This window comes from Saccostrea cucullata, unplaced genomic scaffold (assembly GCF_032062105.1).
Source record: "Saccostrea cucullata isolate Sc308-1 unplaced genomic scaffold, CSIRO_AGI_Scuc_v1 ctg18194, whole genome shotgun sequence".
Lineage (NCBI taxonomy): Eukaryota > Metazoa > Mollusca > Bivalvia > Ostreida > Ostreidae > Saccostrea > Saccostrea cuccullata.
Window position 1 is genome coordinate 1 of NW_026920408.1, and position 16,985 is coordinate 16,985.

At 32.8% G+C, this 16,985-nt stretch overlaps 1 protein-coding gene across 1 annotated transcript; it reads right to left on the reverse strand.

Moving 5' to 3' along the window:
• Positions 1-289: 289 nt before the first annotated feature.
• Positions 290-9,570, reverse strand: LOC134248600 (CD109 antigen-like). Its single transcript, XM_062731016.1, has 10 exons — positions 9,518-9,570; positions 8,507-8,624; positions 8,095-8,208; positions 7,792-7,902; positions 7,324-7,452; positions 6,970-7,108; positions 5,381-5,557; positions 4,969-5,050; positions 4,557-4,713; positions 290-627 (listed from the first exon to the last, which is right to left on the reverse strand). Exons 2-10 carry the CDS (start codon positions 8,612-8,614, stop codon positions 535-537), a joined length of 1,110 nt encoding a protein of 369 aa, XP_062587000.1. The 5' UTR covers positions 8,615-8,624; positions 9,518-9,570; the 3' UTR covers positions 290-534.
• Between the last annotated feature and the right edge of the window lie 7,415 nt (positions 9,571-16,985).

Sequence of the window (16,985 nt, forward strand, 5' to 3'; positions counted from 1 at the left end):
ATCTAGTCAATGCTTCATGACGTCATAAAATGCATCATTTTCCTCATATCCTATAAATTCCTTTAAAAATGACCTAAAGTTGAAGCATTTTTTCAATATTTTATATAGAGCACAATCTCTGATCCAAAATATGCAAATACGTAATGAAAGCTCTGTTTCTGAAGATCAAAAAACATGTTTTATTTTTTGGATCGAGGGCTCTGCTTATAGTTTAATTATTAGCTGAAGGTAGTCAAATACGCGTGTTTTCTGCAAATTTTAAGAACATGGCAATTTCTCAAACCTGTTTTACAATATCTGGATTCTCTATTTTTTATAGAAAATGAAAGCACCAAGTGTCTACTTTATTTTGATATATGAAATGGGAAAGAGGGTGAAAGTTAATTAATTGATATAAGTACAGGGCCATTTTATGCATAAGATGGCTCTTGCTCTTTGAAGACTGTTTATAAGAGTGGATCATTTCAATAGCTAATTCATTTAAAATATTTATATTAATACCACTCACCTTTCTCTCAGTGTCAAAATAATCATTTAAAAAAGACATACTCCCTGCATGTTCTCTGCTTCTTTGAGAGCGATAAGAGAAAACGCCGTGAGAGTCCTCTCGCCTGCTGCTGATCCACCCTTAAAATAAATCAAAGTACTGAAAGTACTCACGGGAGTTGAACATTGTTATCTGAAAGATCTCACAGGAAGTATAGGAACATCTTCATGCATTCAGATTCAAGTCAGCTAGAACTGATTTGTTAGAGATACAAAACGAAACATTAAAAATGATTTCTATTGCATTTAAATAGCCAAGATCATGGGACTGCTCTCAAATTAGCTGCAGACTTGTAGCTCTCAGAAAAAAAAAATTGACAGACCGGAGAGCTACAGTGCTATCCATTGAAAAAAAAAATGTACATGTATATTTATTGCGCACGAACAGTTAATAAGTTTAGTTCTGGATTAATTCTTTCTAATTCTTACCTCAACAATTTGACCAAACCAAACAAACAACCCCCATCACCAAAAAAATTTGTTTTTTCAAACTCTAAAATACTATTTTTGTTGTTAGGTTTTAAACTTCTTTCAGTACCATTTATTACTAAAACTCAAACACTACCCTTATATTTCTTAAATATTTGAATCAAAACGCCCCCTACTCTCTTTAGAACGTGTACAAGATATTTGGTCCCAAGAAACAAACAAACAAACACTCTTTATATTCGATGTTACCATCACCAGACACTAGATTGTCATTTTTCTTCCTCTGATTAAAACAAGTATTAGCTATTCTCTTTTGGGTATGAATGTTTCTTTTCGGACACAATAATTAATTTTTATAGAACTCCATGCTTATCTATTTTATCAAATGTATCTATCTTTATAACTTAATCATCAAGTTTTGTTATTCCATTATATTAAATTTCATTTCAAGTAATATCCATATAGAAGTAAGTATGTCTGAATACTTTACATTTTGTTTGTTTAACGTTCGATAATTTTTCAATCATATTGAAACACTTAGCTACATGTAAATCTACAATTTTTTTACCTATACACGGTTCTCAAAACCATTGAGTAGTGAGGGATCGTTTTGTGCAAGCACATACTGCGACATGGGATTTCAGTTTATATTGTCTCATCAAAAGAGTTTATCTCCAAATGCATCCCACAGGATTCGAACCTGCGACGTAAGGATGTTACGTTGAATCTCTAGAGCAAACTATTTTAACAACTGCGCCACGCGAGTGAGACTTAAAGTTTGTGATTTTGATTTGATTCAAATGCAATTAAAAATCAGACATAGTTTAACGAGCTACTACAAGAAAAAAAAATTGTTGTAATCATGAGGAACGATCTTTCTCACATATCGATCATTGGGATTATCATACCATTGTGTCTGTGCATACGCATGTATTCATTAATCTTAACTGTTTTAATTATATGATAAAATCAAATGATACATTTTATAAGGTAATACTGCAATACAAGTACACAAACATTTTTCAAGTTCAGATTTGGTGTTGTACACGTGACCAACTGAATGCTGATAAATTCCTGAAATTAAGGATTCAAAATTAATGTCATTTGAAATTGTGTGATCGAATATCAATAAACTTTAATACTATTATTTTTTCCCTTTACCAACGTAAAAAAATGAGTTGCATGTATCTGGTCTGACAAAAATTTTCCAGTCTTACAGATCATTTTACTTGTCAGAGCAAATAAATATTTTCCGCAGTGTTTTTTTTTTAAAAAAAGAAACGTTGTTCTGTCTCTTTATTGCTGAATCAAATTGAAAGAAGTTTGGTTAAACCTTAGCGTTCCTTTTCTTACATCTTTGTTTACGTCTCTAGACAATCGCGTGTAGCACTTTTTGTAATGAAGCGTAGTGGAGTCAGCCGAGGATTGCCGAATGATAAATGTCGGAAAACTGGGACTTTTTTTTCATACGGAAATCAAAATTTATGTGTCATTTCTCAAGAAAGATGACAAAAACATGCTATTCAAATTAAGTTTAATGAAATTCTATTTCATTTACTTTCAAATCATTTATGAAAATTAGATTAATTCAGAAAAATGAGATGGACTATTTTCATTGCGGAAGTTTCTTCGAGTTTATATAGACTGGTACGAGTTTGTATTGAATATCACAGGGGAGTAAATTGGGCGACACAGAAACACCACGAAGACCGTTATATAATTCATTGTAAAATTACTGCGTTAGAAACCGCGTGACAGCCTAGGGAGTCTGAACATAGTTCAACTCCCAAAAATAATCTGTGAGTTTTTTTCTGTACAGAAACATATTCAGACAACAGATTCAATGATGTACCGTTTTCAATTTCCATTGTCAGCTGATTTGAACGATGCCAATCTTCGTTATACCACTTTCAAGAAAATTCAAATAAGAACAATACCAGGTGTAAAAAATATTTATTTCGCTGATGTTGAAGATTCATTCCAGTCAATTTAATAGAAATCAATCAATTTAATTTTTAAAATGACACATTTGATAACCCCGGATCACACTTAACAACATTATATTAACGTAAACAAGACGTCCATAGACCACACCGCTCACCTTAGTAACTTTGGTCATTCTGTTATTTAACAGATTTCCCCCTTTGTATTACCTATCTTGACCTTTCCCAATCCAAAAGGGTCATGATTCGAACTATTCGTAGAGGATTTTAAAGTTATTTGACTATATATTTCTATGTAAAACTTGGATTCCCTATCGTGGCCCCGCCCTACCCCCGGGGGTCATGATCTGAACAATTTAGAATCAGAACTAATAAAGGATACTTCCACATAAGTATCACTTTTCTGGCCCAGTGGTTTTTAAGAAAAAGTTTTTTCCTTTTTCCTTGAGAAGAATATTGAGAAGAATATTTTTAATGACCCCAACCTATTTTTGTATTTTCTTAATTATCTCCCCTTAGAAAAACCCCTTAGAAAGACTTGGCCCTTTATTTTATCAGTTAAAGTTCCTCTTCACCTAAGGATACTTCGTTTAAGTTTAATTAAAATAGGCCCAGTGGTTCTTGAGGAGAAGTTGAAATATGAAAAGTTTACAGACGGACGGAAGGGCAACGGCTTTCAGCTCAGGTGAGATAAAAATATATAGCATCATGAGATTCAAATATTCCTAGCCTGGTCCAATATCTGGCCCTACAACCATAAACTGAAAAAAGTCTTGAGTCAGAATTTCAAGTCAACACAATTTTTGAAATATTTTCAAATTTAAACAAAATTACAATCATAAGCTTAAATTAAAATATCATTCAAATCTGCAAAATTGTGAATGGCATACTAGTATGTTAAATAAAACTCGAGATATTTAGATTTAAAATTTTGACTTGAATCTGTTGTCAGTTTATGGTCTAGAGATCTGCTCATTAATTTGTTTTGCTAAAAAAATTGTTTCAGTAGCATTTATGTGTTTGTCAGTGTTAACTTACTAGTATTTTACTTCTTAATTTTGCTTTCACAAAACCAGTAACAATTAAGCGCCTTTCCCTTTCCAAAACTGAACGTGTTGTTAGATTTTTACAGATAATTCGTTTCCACAGAGATCGTCCTAGTATGATGCAGAATCTACATATTCAAATACCGCCTGGGCCATTTAAACACACATGCATGACTTGTTTTTGAGATATTTCATGCCTCTTGCAACATTTTTTGATTTTATCCTGACGTTTTCAAGAATACGCCAGGAGACGTTCTACGGAACCTTGGAAATTTATGTTTCATATACATTATAATACAGTGCATATACTCGGTATTAAATCATCTTTTTAGACTTTTGTTTTTAACCTGAATTTAAAGAATGTGCTGCCTACCTGAACAATACATAGGACTCACGGTGGGTGTGACCGGTCAACGGGGAATGCTTACTCCTCCAAGGCACCTGATCCCACCTTTTCACATATGTTGTTTTATTTAAATATTTTCTATCGATCACTGTTCATATCTTTACCTTTTATATTTTTTACAAAACGTAATGAAGACTTTGCCCCTGATATATTTACGTGTGATACAATTAGTTATGGACGTATTACCTGCATTGCTTTGTTTATGACTCTGCCTGGTTCTCTGAATGTTCCATTTTTGTTTTGTTGAGAAATAAGCCACGAAACGGCATAATTTACGACATATTTGTCAATGGTGATCAAATCAGAGGCCTGAGAGAACGACTTGACGACAAAAGCAGTCAACCTGTAATTTAGTTTATTCCTCAAAATTTGGATAGTATTTACACACGTAGTAACAGAAATACAAGTATCCCTAAGGTCTACATCAAAATGAAAAAGATAACTTTTCTTATATCCAACAAATTTGATTATTATTGTTTTATATTTAAGGTACCTGACTTTTTAAAGTTTTATATTTCTGAAAGGACGTTCTTAAAACATTTGTTTGCTTTTGAGGTCTAACCAAACCCGAATTAAGGTAAACAAATTTGTTTCTTACCAAGTACTGCCTGAAGCGTCACTCTTGCCAAAAGCGCTGTATGATCCGTCCTGATGGACATATGTCATTTGCCGCTGGTAACCTGAAAGTAACAAACACAAATAGCTTTAACATATGCCAAAAATTTTAATTTTGAACATATAGAAAGCACAAAGAAATCAACTTTTGTAAGGATACACACTTCCGCCTCAACCCGGGGTTGAACTTTCGACATACGAAATATGTCTCCTAGCAGTACAGGAACAGCACGTTAGACCGCTCGGCTAACTAGGCAAGTCAAAAAACTTGCTTTCAATGCCGATGGAATTCTCGCGGCGACGCCCTACACTACACGGTTCGTGAGAATGGAAGTAAGATAGAATTATTTTATAATACTTATTAGAGGATCGTAAGACAAAGTAAACAAATAAACCTTTGATCATATATTCTTTAGCTTTCCTCTCTAGATCTGGTGTGAGATTATTTGTTATTGTGAGGTATTTCCATACAAAAATATTGGGAGCAAAATTCAACATGTTCTGTTCACCACATCCATATGGCATCTTCAATAATGATGCAAGGCCACTGATTGAAGGGCCCATCACATCACCTGCAAGATTAAAAAAAAATAGATAATATAAGACATATATTAGTACAAATTTCCTTCTGAATCTCCTTAAGATGAAACACTTTCATTCAATTTCTTTGCGTACTTGTCAAAGGTAAAAAAATAAATTCCCTATATAAGTTTGAATGAATGGCAACGAAGTGTCAAGTAGATAATATTGCTATGAAATATACTGAAAGGAAAAAGAAACTTAGGGTAAACATTTCAGGCGAATTAAATTTATTCATCTTATCATTATTTTCAGTTTTCCTATCGTACTTTTTAAATCATCTTTAACGAAGATATAACCAAAATCTCATTTGATTTGAAACTCATATGACGATACCCTAAAAAAGTGAAAATCGAAAACTCTCATTGTCTTCAATGTCTCTCCCGCGCATCTGTCACAATATCTAGATTCCCCTTCGCATCAGAATTCATCAGAGTTTTTATCTTTCAAACCCTGGCTATATTGGGTAGGGCAACCCCGCCGAAAAATTAGTCAAAAAACGCGCGCATGCGCCAGTGAGAGGAACACACACGTAAAGTTAACCCAAATTGCACAATTAATTGCTTTCAGTTTTGTGAATGTAATGATTATGATAGTCTACTGTAATAACAGCGAATTTTGTTGTAGTATGGTGGCGATTAAAGAAGTTGCAGGACGAATAATTCGATCGTAATGTGACTCTGTTTCACGTCAACGTCATCTTCACGGTTGATTGGAAACCATTCCAGGCCATCTCTGACAACGGAAAACACATTATATGGGGGAATATTTACAAGAAACTGCTTAGTAACCCGCTGTTGCTTTTGTCCTTCCTTTGGCAATTCGAAAATCAGACCCCGTGCAACTTAAGTAAACTGCACCAAGATTGCAAGAAATTCATATCGTCTTTAAATATTGGAAAATGTGTAAACATGTACTTTAGGCGAATCAAATTGAACAACAAGATTTATTGACAAACTCAGCATCATGAATTTGCACATGTTTTGGGCCTTTTAGTGTTTTCCCTACATAACGTCATATATTTCGGTTGTGTAATTTCTGATTACTGATTTTGGTGCATAGTAACTAATTTTCATCCCACCAATTTTTGTAATTTTCAATTTTCGGTCATGCGGTCTCAAAATTTCGAATATTTTGCTTCCCTGCGTTTGTTGTTTACTTTCAGAATATGAAAAAAATATTGCACAGTGATAACGCTTAAAAACCCACTAAAATAACGCTAATCGAGAACAGAGTAAACAGGCACCTCCAATTAAGCATTGAATTCATATTTTTGGATGTCTTCGGTGCTATAACACACCTGGCCGTGCCGAAAATTGAATACCGCGCGTTAGCTGAAAATTACATGCTCGAGTACGACGACGGACAAAGCAAATAGCAATAGGTTACACGACCAATAACAAACCAATAACTGATGCTCTGACACGCTTTGATCCAGCCACAGTATTTGGTGGAAATGATATTTCTACATCATCGAAAAATGTGCCAGAATCTTCAGTATTTATCAGCACAGGGTTGTTAAATTCCTTCTCAACTCCCTCGGGCTGAAGAGTGTAATAAATGATTGCAAATGAAACAAAGAATGTTTTTCTATACAGTATGTGCATATATTGTTTCGTAATAGTTTTTAATTGGATTAGAAAATATCATTTTCTTTTCTATTTTAGGATAAAGATATCTATTGGATTTTTTCTGTAGAAGATATATTTAGCTGAATATATTTGATAAATCTCAAAATATTTATATCGATATCGCTGACCTCCACTTTGAGTGTCCGGATGATGGAATCACTAGCACCAGTTGACGTGGCTGTGATATTTATCTTAATATCACCAATCTCAGAAGGAACAATAGGAAAATAGACAGGATATATCTCCCCAGGTGCTATCTATTATAAAACCAATATTGCAATTCAATCAAGCACTTGCCAAAAAAAAAAAAAAGAAAATAAAAACATGAAATGAACGAATGGCCATACTACGGCAGTTTTGGAGTAATACAAAAGGTTTTAAACCGAGTACAACAGGGTATGGATAACTTAAAGAAACTAAAAGAACACGCTTAAGCATTGAAGAAATGTAATTTGTGTACAAGGCTTTTGTAGACAATTGTAAGTGGGTGTGTTATATATAAGGCTACTGTACTTGTTATAACTAATTGAAAGAGATATGTAAGTAAAAACAAAAGTATATTGTAGATATATTAATTGAAAATACAATGTTCATACATTGAGTGTTCGTCCTATCCTGAATGAAAATCTCCCGCTTTTTACTTGGTTGTCTTTTAAGTAAGTGACGACATTTTTGAAGGCCTTGTTTTTATCAATAATAATGAGGACCTGAAAAAAGAAATATGAAATAATACATTTAAAAATCGCACGGATTACGTACACTGCTCCCATTTCTGAGAAAAAAATTTCGAAAATTTTTCCTTTCACAAATACAAACATTTTTTGTCAAAAACTCACTAACATAATTGGCAAAGGCCCATTGAACATCATTAAAAATGTTTACATAATTATTTTTCATACCTTGATATCTTTCTTCAGGTAGTTAAACACGTTAGCTTGGAGAACCACTAGTTCCCCTCGTATAACGGAGTAAGGTAAAGTCAAACTCACAAAGAATGGCTGAAACACTCTAAGCTGCAACCGAATTGATAATAATACATAGAAAAATACAGGGTTGTCATCTGACAAATAAAACCTGAATGAACAGAAGAAGAAATCAAAACCAATATATATTTCAAGGATTGGTTTGATCCACTGTACATGGTTATCGTTTCAAATTGATCAATTATCAATTATAGTGCAATTGTTTTTATGCTTTCAACGTTAAATAAATTTGCAATGAGTTTTGAAAATAATGGCTGGAACAGTGGATATCAAAGACATATTTATTATAAACTGTTTACAGATTAGAGATACCACAAATAGTTCTCACGTTAGCAGGGGACGGATCCAGTCCCAGCCCAGAGTTAGGGTTGACAGCAAAAGCTGTAGCGACCCAGGTAGTGATAGTATCAGGTACCGGAACACTAAATGACGTCATACCGTCCGCTCTGTAAAGGTTGTGTTTTTCTTTTTTGAAAAATTGCTCAAGAAACAATGCAATATAAAAAGGAAAGCCTCAAATTTAATTTAAGATAATGATTTATACAATATTTTTTGGACATTATGGTAAAAAAACGTAATTATGTACTTGTGAAACGTCTGAAGTTAAAAGCGCTATCGTTTTTAGCTGAAATTGTTTTTATTTTACCTGGTGAAATATATGGAGACAAGGAAAAGTATTCTAGTTTAAACATTACAAAGCAGGAGCAGAACAAACGCGGACCCCTAAATCATCAGAGGTGTGATCAGGTGCCATGGAGGAATGAGCATATATGTAAGTTTATATCTAATTGTGTTTTACTAGAAATGGGTATTGAAAACAAACTAATAACTAAGCTTATGAAATATACTTGACGATTTTGACATTTCTACCGTCACCTTCCTTAGAGTTGCTATGTACTATTTCTACCTGCATATGAAATTTATGCCTCTCAGTTGATTTAATACGCAAGGGCAAATCATTTTTCTAAATTAAGGGGGCCGACAGGGGTTTTATTGCGTGAAAACTACAAAAGCGAAGCGCTTTTTTTATACTATAATAAAATTAATAATAACCTTGTCATCGATATGTCGTTATGATGAATGTTGACTAGTCTGACGTCTTTCATATAAATTGTTAGGTCATTTTCTTCACTCTCTATACATTTTTCCCGTTAGGTCAATCATAACATTAAATCAAATTTTGTAACTAGTCGACAAGACATGTTTAATCCTCCATGGCACCTGATGCCCCTCTGTTTTCAGAGGTTCGACTTAGCTCTGCTCTTAATCTAATGATCACTGTTCGTATTCTTTACATTTCAGTTTTACAAAACAGTTATACATGATATTTAATACATACCCTACTGTTTTATTTAACCAGAGCCAGGTTTCTGGAAAGAACGTTCGAACATGCTTTTTAAGCGGTTAGCTTCGCTAGCCGCTATATGGCATGTGTCGGCAACCGGAAACCTCCATAAGGCGCTACCTATCGGCATCGCTTTATCGCTCGTAACCTTATCTTTCTGTAACCAAAACCGGAAACTTCCACAAGGACCTACCTATCGACAACGGTAACTTCAGCAAATGATTTGCATACTGTCGGCGTAATACGCCCTCTGGTTAGAGATTGACAATATGCTGTGAAGTCTGACTAAAGCCAGCCCCTTCTATATCACTTCGTACTAACGAAGTATATGATGTGTATAAAGAGTGGCTATTATAACGATTATATCGAATTCTTATTAGTATATTTACCAAAGCATTGACAATACTTACAACACTTACTTTTAAGACCTGAGAATTTGGTCCTTATTACATGTGTATCGCGCGATCGCGATTTCTGACAACTGTTAGTTTATTTTTGAAAGTTTATTATACAGCAGGTTGGAGGTTATTACAGACTGCAAAAACATCAGCAAATCTCTCGATCGAGTTTGATTTTCCTTGCCAAAGTATTAATACACACCATTTATTAAGTTAATACCCGAAAAGCGCTTTTATAAAAACACCGAACGCATCTGTTACAAGTTTTACACTTTTTGTAACGTTTAATGGAAACAATAGGGTTACCTCCACTATGAAACGTTTGTTTTTCTTCTCTTTTCTTCTCTGTCTAATAAACAGATTATAAAAGCTCTGCTCCCAGGGATAAATTCTCTACTCCGTCTTTGATAATTTATTACAATCGATCATAAGGGATTACTTACTATTAGTTTTGTAAAAAATAATGGAGCACTTAAAGTAGTAAAATCAATTTTGAAAAAAAAAAATGGAGAAATATATATTAAATTTAATCAGCATTGTGATCCTCTTCTAAAAATCAACCGATATTATTTTACAGAAGAATGAGGTATGAAAAATTTCGGCAATTAGCAAAAACTTAAAATATATACTTAATGCTTATTTATAAGTTTTGAAAATTTGATCAATTCCTAGGGAATGTATTATTAGCTGTGAAAATACTTTTAAAATTTGAATTTGTCCAATTTGTCGATTATTGTTTTAAACGTTTGAGAAGAATAAAATTAAAATACAGGTGTTTAGAGGCACATTGATGGAAAAGAAATCAGTGTATATTGTTTAACCGACATATTGAAGAAAGTGACACTGATAACTTCTTAAGTTACACTGATTTTTAATGTACATTTGATTTTTTAAATACTAGTATTGATTGATTACACAACTTTCCGTTTAATGTTTTATTTGAGAACAATATTGCATGAAGAGTATATGATAAAAACATCTTATATGTCCTTATCTAGATATTGTGCCTTATATTGTGCAATACTTCTTTCCAATGATTCTCATATACCATTTACTTTATTTGAACATTTACTTGTTTGAAAAGTCAATAAAATATATTTCATAAATCTTGATAATCTTGTTTACTCGCCAGTCTTCCCATAGAAGTAGTAGTTTATAATATTACTAAAGGAAGTATTCAGTGTCTGTATCAAAATACAGAATGATCAATAATCAATTTTAGAAGAAAAGCTGACTCCTGAAAGTTCAAAAGGTGTTATCCGTTGCCTAGAAAAAGTAAGCATCCCTCGTTGACATGTTAATTATATTGCCGCGATGAGCCTACACAACTGAATCTCTCTGATATCAATTCATTTACAAAGTCTCTCCTCAGCCATCCTTTTTTCTCTGACTAGCCAGCTGTAGATCTACACTACTCCAAATCCATTCATCTAAAGAATTTAACTTGTAATTTTTTTAGTTGTTTGTTATAGTAGGCTTTACAATTATCTAATTTTAGATTTAATAGAGAATAAAAGACAATGAAATTTTCAACATCAACATATTTTTTTTTATCCAGAGAACAATTGGATGCCATCAAGAGAGAATTTTTAAAAATGCACTTCATGTCTTTCAAACTGAAGAAATCTCATGTTTAAATTTTGAAACATGCATTTCAATCTTATTAAAATTTATTTAAATGTTCCAAATCCGCAACCGCTTCTGAAACATCTAACATCCCATTCGGGGTCACATCAGAGCGACCTTTCAATTATGTATACATGTACAAGTAAACGCAAACACTTTGGCCATGTAGATTCAAGCCTCGGTAAACAGTTATCAAATTAATTCCACGGCTACATATCATCATTATTGATACTGTCTTACGTTGAATTAAAGTAATTTTGGAGTAAATTTCATGTATCTACTGCAGTCTGGCATCTAAACGTGAATAATGAAATCGAAAGAGCACAAACTATACAAGATACCCCACACGTCATACATAACACAACTTTTGCAATGCATATCTTTTTACTATAAAACTCCTCGGGTGTTTTGGTTGGGTGGTGAAAACAAGAAACCCATCTGAACTATTAGCCAGGATTTCGGAGGAACCATTTTCTTTGCCTTATCGAAGATTCACTCTTACATGCCCCCAATAGGATGTTGCTAGATGTTTGAGAAGCAGTAGTGGATTCGGAACATCTAATTTTAATTAGATTGCATCCATCTGTGACATCAGTTTGGAATGTTATTGGTTTTACTATTGAGTAAAGTATTACAAAAACAGAATGTCTGGGTTTTTCTTCTCTGATGACATTGGACAAAGATATGCATATTTAAATATCATCATTTTATGCACTTTTTCGGTACATATTAGATGAAAGCATGCTAACCGCTTTTCAGTACTTTCAGTACTTTGATTTGTTTCTGTTATAGAACCATAAAGGGTTCTAAATCCTCCTCCTGACCACATTGCTTCAATCTTGACTGTAAAATAACGTTCATTTGCAGATTACACGGTTTAACTTCAAAGTACAAGTGTTCCTGCTTTATATCTGCATTATAGTAAACTTTAATAAAAATACAGTGTATACAATTTACACAAATTAACGACATAACGCCATAGAATGTTAATGCAACTTCCTTGTTAACAAGATGTGTTTGTCAAACAATGATGTGGCTGCTTATGGAGAAGGTTCAAGTTTTTCAAATGCAAGTCAAACTCTAAGTTCAAGTTCAAAGGAATAAAAATTGTTGGTACCAAATGAACGTATTTGTTAAGAAGAAATACTTGTAAAAATTAATATGAAAGGTAGATGACCAACCATTGTAAAGTAATAGCGAAGATTAAGGTTTTTCGAAAGTAAGTCAAACTACGACTAGGTTAGGTAGAAATGGGCAAAAAATTGATAACAAAGTGGATGTCTTGTCTCAAGAAATACACATATAAAATATGAAGAAATATACGAGTAAAAAAGAAAGCCCTTGTATAAAGTGTGTGAAGTTCTTGCAATGGTTCAAGGTTTCTTAAAGTTGGTTTAAATTTTAAAAAGATCAATATCAAAGGTGAAATATCTCGTCAAAGTGAATAAACATATGAAGTATGAGAGTCCAAACACGATTTGTTCTAAACTTATGAACGAGGTTAAAGTTTGGTTTTTTTCTTGCAAAAGGCTGTCAAACTAACTGTTAACAGATCAAATATGTTGGAAACCAGAGAAAGGTTTAATTACAAAGAATATGAATATGAAGTATAGAAACCATATTTAAAACCCATCAAATTTTGATTATGAAAATTTTTGGTTAATTTAAAAGTTTTTGCTTATATACATACAGCTGAACAGCTCAACAGACGGAGGCACAGGGCAAAAACTATACGCCCCGAATTTTTACAAGTGCATAAAAATCTTTAAAAAATTGCATTAGTTTAATTGATTTTAGATAAGAACTTCCTTTCTTAGTTTAGATTGCTAGGTTTTTACCATTTTAATTTTTTTTTGAGGTTATATATATAAATTACGTTTTACCAATTTATTTGATTTTTCCAATTTTAATTTCTCAGGATTCAATTTTTTTTAAATTTAAAATAAAAATGTTTATATTTAGTCAATTAAGGAAATAATTTTTTTTATAATTTGAAATCATTTTTTTTTTATAAAATCTGTCTTAAAGATGTTCCATATTGATATCTAAAGTCCTAAACTTTTTTTGCCAAGTATACCGGTATTTTTAGTTTCAACATACATAGCCTAATTACAATTTAAATCCAAAAATGGGGGTCAATATGCTTCTTTTGGCGGTACAGTACATTTGATTTGACCTTATTGCACTGCAATTTGTGTCTTAATTAAAAATTACATGTACATCTTCGACGTTTTCCCTCCAATATTTTTATCCAATTAATGCAGGAAACAAAATGAACTCTAAAACCCCAGTCACATTTCCAAAAACGACCAACGGCCGACGGGTTTTGAAGCAAAAATGGGATTCTTCGGGTGACAGTCGTCAGTTCATCGGCCGTAGTCTTGGCCGATTTTGACCTATTTTTTTGTCGGTCGACCAATTTTGTGTCCATCGGTCCAAGTTATAATTTTTCATGCGTCGGTGGCCAATTTCTTCAAGTGCAGTTATCCGTCGACCAACATTCGATCATCGTCCGACCATCGGCTGTCAGTTTATTAAGTCGGTCGTCCGTCGTTGGACAATAAGGGTGTTGAAAATTTCGGCCAACGGTTAAAATCAAACTGTAGCTCAGAGCTCGATGAACGGGCGACAATTGGCCGACTTGTGAATATTTAACCTAGTAAGGATACATAACACAAACAAAATTTTGATTCATGGATTGATTTAAATTTTTTGAACGGAGATAACTTAAATAATTAATCCGAAAAATATAAAGAAATCTTAAGTATTTTTTGCTGTTAGATAAGCACCATTTGTCGCTTTTATGCAATTCCATACAAATTTTACACACATTTTCAACACTGAGTCACAATTTTATAAGATTCTGCCACTTTGCCTTGCGAACTTTACTCATGTCACCTATCTGAAAAAATATTGCTGATTTCTAGAGAAAAAAGATTTTTTGTGTTATTTATCCAAGTCATCGGTGTCCCTAGGAAATAATGTGACTGCTCCCTGTCGACCGATACTGTGTCGGCCGATCCTGTTCTTTCAGCCGACAAGACCAGAAAAATTTAGTCGCCAGACCATCGGCTTAAATGTGACCTAGGCATAAGTCTATTTTAGAAAAGATACTTTAAAATTGTGATTAAGAAAAAGACTCAAATTGCTTCGCATAATCAATTATTTGACCTTTCTGCACTCATAAAATGTGATTTTTCTGGCATTGAAAATTTAATAAGCAAGAAAATTATTTTAAAGTCTTAAACTTTTTCTGAATTTAAGCAAATAGGTCAAAGTTATCTTTAAAAAAATTTAGAAAAGAACATCAAAAGTGGGGGTATATGATGTAAATTTTCAGATATTACTAAAAAATGTAAATTTTACGTAAAAATCGGGTCAATTTTTCCCCGGATTTTCAGTATATATTTACAATATTTGTCACATTTCGTTGAAAGAATTCATAAGAAATAACTTAATAGATATTTCAGAACGAGCATAACACATTTCACTGCAAAAACAGTTTTGAGTGCAACAAGCATGGAAAAAATAGAAATCTAAAATTAACAGTACTGTTATAGTTAAAAAGGGAAAACTGTTCACGGTAGCTCAGTTTGTAGAGGGCTCGCTCCGTGATCGGGAGGTCCTGAGTTCGTATCTCGGCCGCGACCGACCTAAGTCGATAAAGAATGGGTAGCAACTGTTTTTTCGCCATGCGCTCGGCACTTTGAAGTAAAAATTGCTTCAGATGAGACCTTAAACATCGAGGCCCCGTGTCAGTGGCAGGCGTTGGCACGATAAAGATCCTTCACTGCTCAATGGCCCTGAGTGCCGAGTAAAGGTCAAAATTTGAATCCCTTCACCGGCATACCATGACGTCTCCATAAGTGAAAAATTCTCGAGAGGGACGTTAATCAATATACAATCAATCAATCAAAATGGAAAACTAATCATTTTCTTCTAAAAAAAAAACCTTCCTCCACAAAATATAGTTCCTAACTTAATTCTACTTGAATGGAATTTAATTGTGGTTTTGTTTTGAAAACAGTTCAATTTCCATTGCAAAACTCAGATTCAATGTTAGAATTAAAAAATGATGCAGAATTTTATAAAAATGAATGACAGGACCAAAATCCGTTCAAAAGCTGAGGATCGAACGTCCTTAAAGACCAAATGTCTTCTTTAAAAATGTGTGTAACTGCATCTACAATTTAAGTAAGTCCTAACAAAGGATAATAAAAACAGAATGCGTTATGTCAATTCAAAAAGCTTTGAAATATCTTATTCACCGCCATGTCTCGAAAAATATTACAACAATGCGCTTATTAAGTGACATTGAAAGTCTGCATTACTTTTGTCTGATAAGGATATAATATAATAATACTAATTCAATTCATTGTTGAAAAATTAGTAAACGAATTCCCGAACTTTTGTAATCTTCTATGCTTCCTGTCTGTGGATGCGATAATAAAGGGTGGTCAGTATAATACATGAAAAATGTTTGACCTCACCTTAGCCAAAAATTATATCTACCAATTTATATGACCATTATACTGGCATCAATACTCAATATTGCAGTTTTTCACATCTAAGAAGGGTATTTATTAACATTATCAATATTATAAGCAACTATTGAAAGTGTTAATCAAATTATCAGTATGCTAAAGACAAAGTAAGTGATTTTGTATGATGAACCCTATACGTATGTTTTACGCTAAAGTCTTTCAAAATGACATACGAGTATGTTATGATTATAATTAAGCTTTGAACTTTGTGAAGATGACATGTTTTTATCACTTGAACAAATTAAGTGTGAAAAAAATTTCAACAAGTTACGAAAAAATGGAATGATTTTAGAGTCAAGAGATGGGAAATATCCAGTTATACTTTCTTCATCCCTGATGGTTTAGGCATGCATAACCTAAACGGTTAAGAATGGCAATACTCTTAATCTTCAACAAGCAGATACTAGAAATTAACGTATTGATCAAGATTTCATGTCTGTAAAATACTACTTTATCATTGTTTCAGATCCACTGAATGTATGTATTATAATACTATGTATATTTTGAGTATGCTTATTTTATAAGATTTCTTCATAAATGTACTTACAAAATCACATTATATAAAAAGTAAACTATTAAGAATTATATATAACATAAACAAAGTCGTACATAAATATCAATATCATTATTACTTATAAAATGGAATAATTTCAATATTAATAATATTATTCTATTGTCCTTTTTTATATCATCTTTACTGTAGATGTAAATAATCTTCCCTTGAACTAATTATCAGCGATAAGATATTGAAAATTAAATTATTCGTAAAAATGACGTAAATGGGATGTGCTGCTACTTACTAGGATGTGCGTCTTTATGAATCAGAGCGTCCGTAAGAACAGCTAATCCCTTCTCCTACAAATATAAACGGAAAAAAATTACTTATAGATTCCT

Coding starts and splice junctions, on each gene's coding strand:
- LOC134248600 (XM_062731016.1), bottom strand. CDS start 8,614: ATGACGTCATTTAGTGTTCCGGTACCTGATACTATCACTACCTGGGTC. Junction 7,109..7,323: donor TCCGGACACTCAAAGTGGAG/GTCAGCGATATC, acceptor TACACTCTTCAG/CCCGAGGGAGTTGAGAAGGA. Junction 5,051..5,380: donor TAAAGAATATATGATCAAAG/GTTTATTTGTTT, acceptor TGTTACTTTCAG/GTTACCAGCGGCAAATGACA.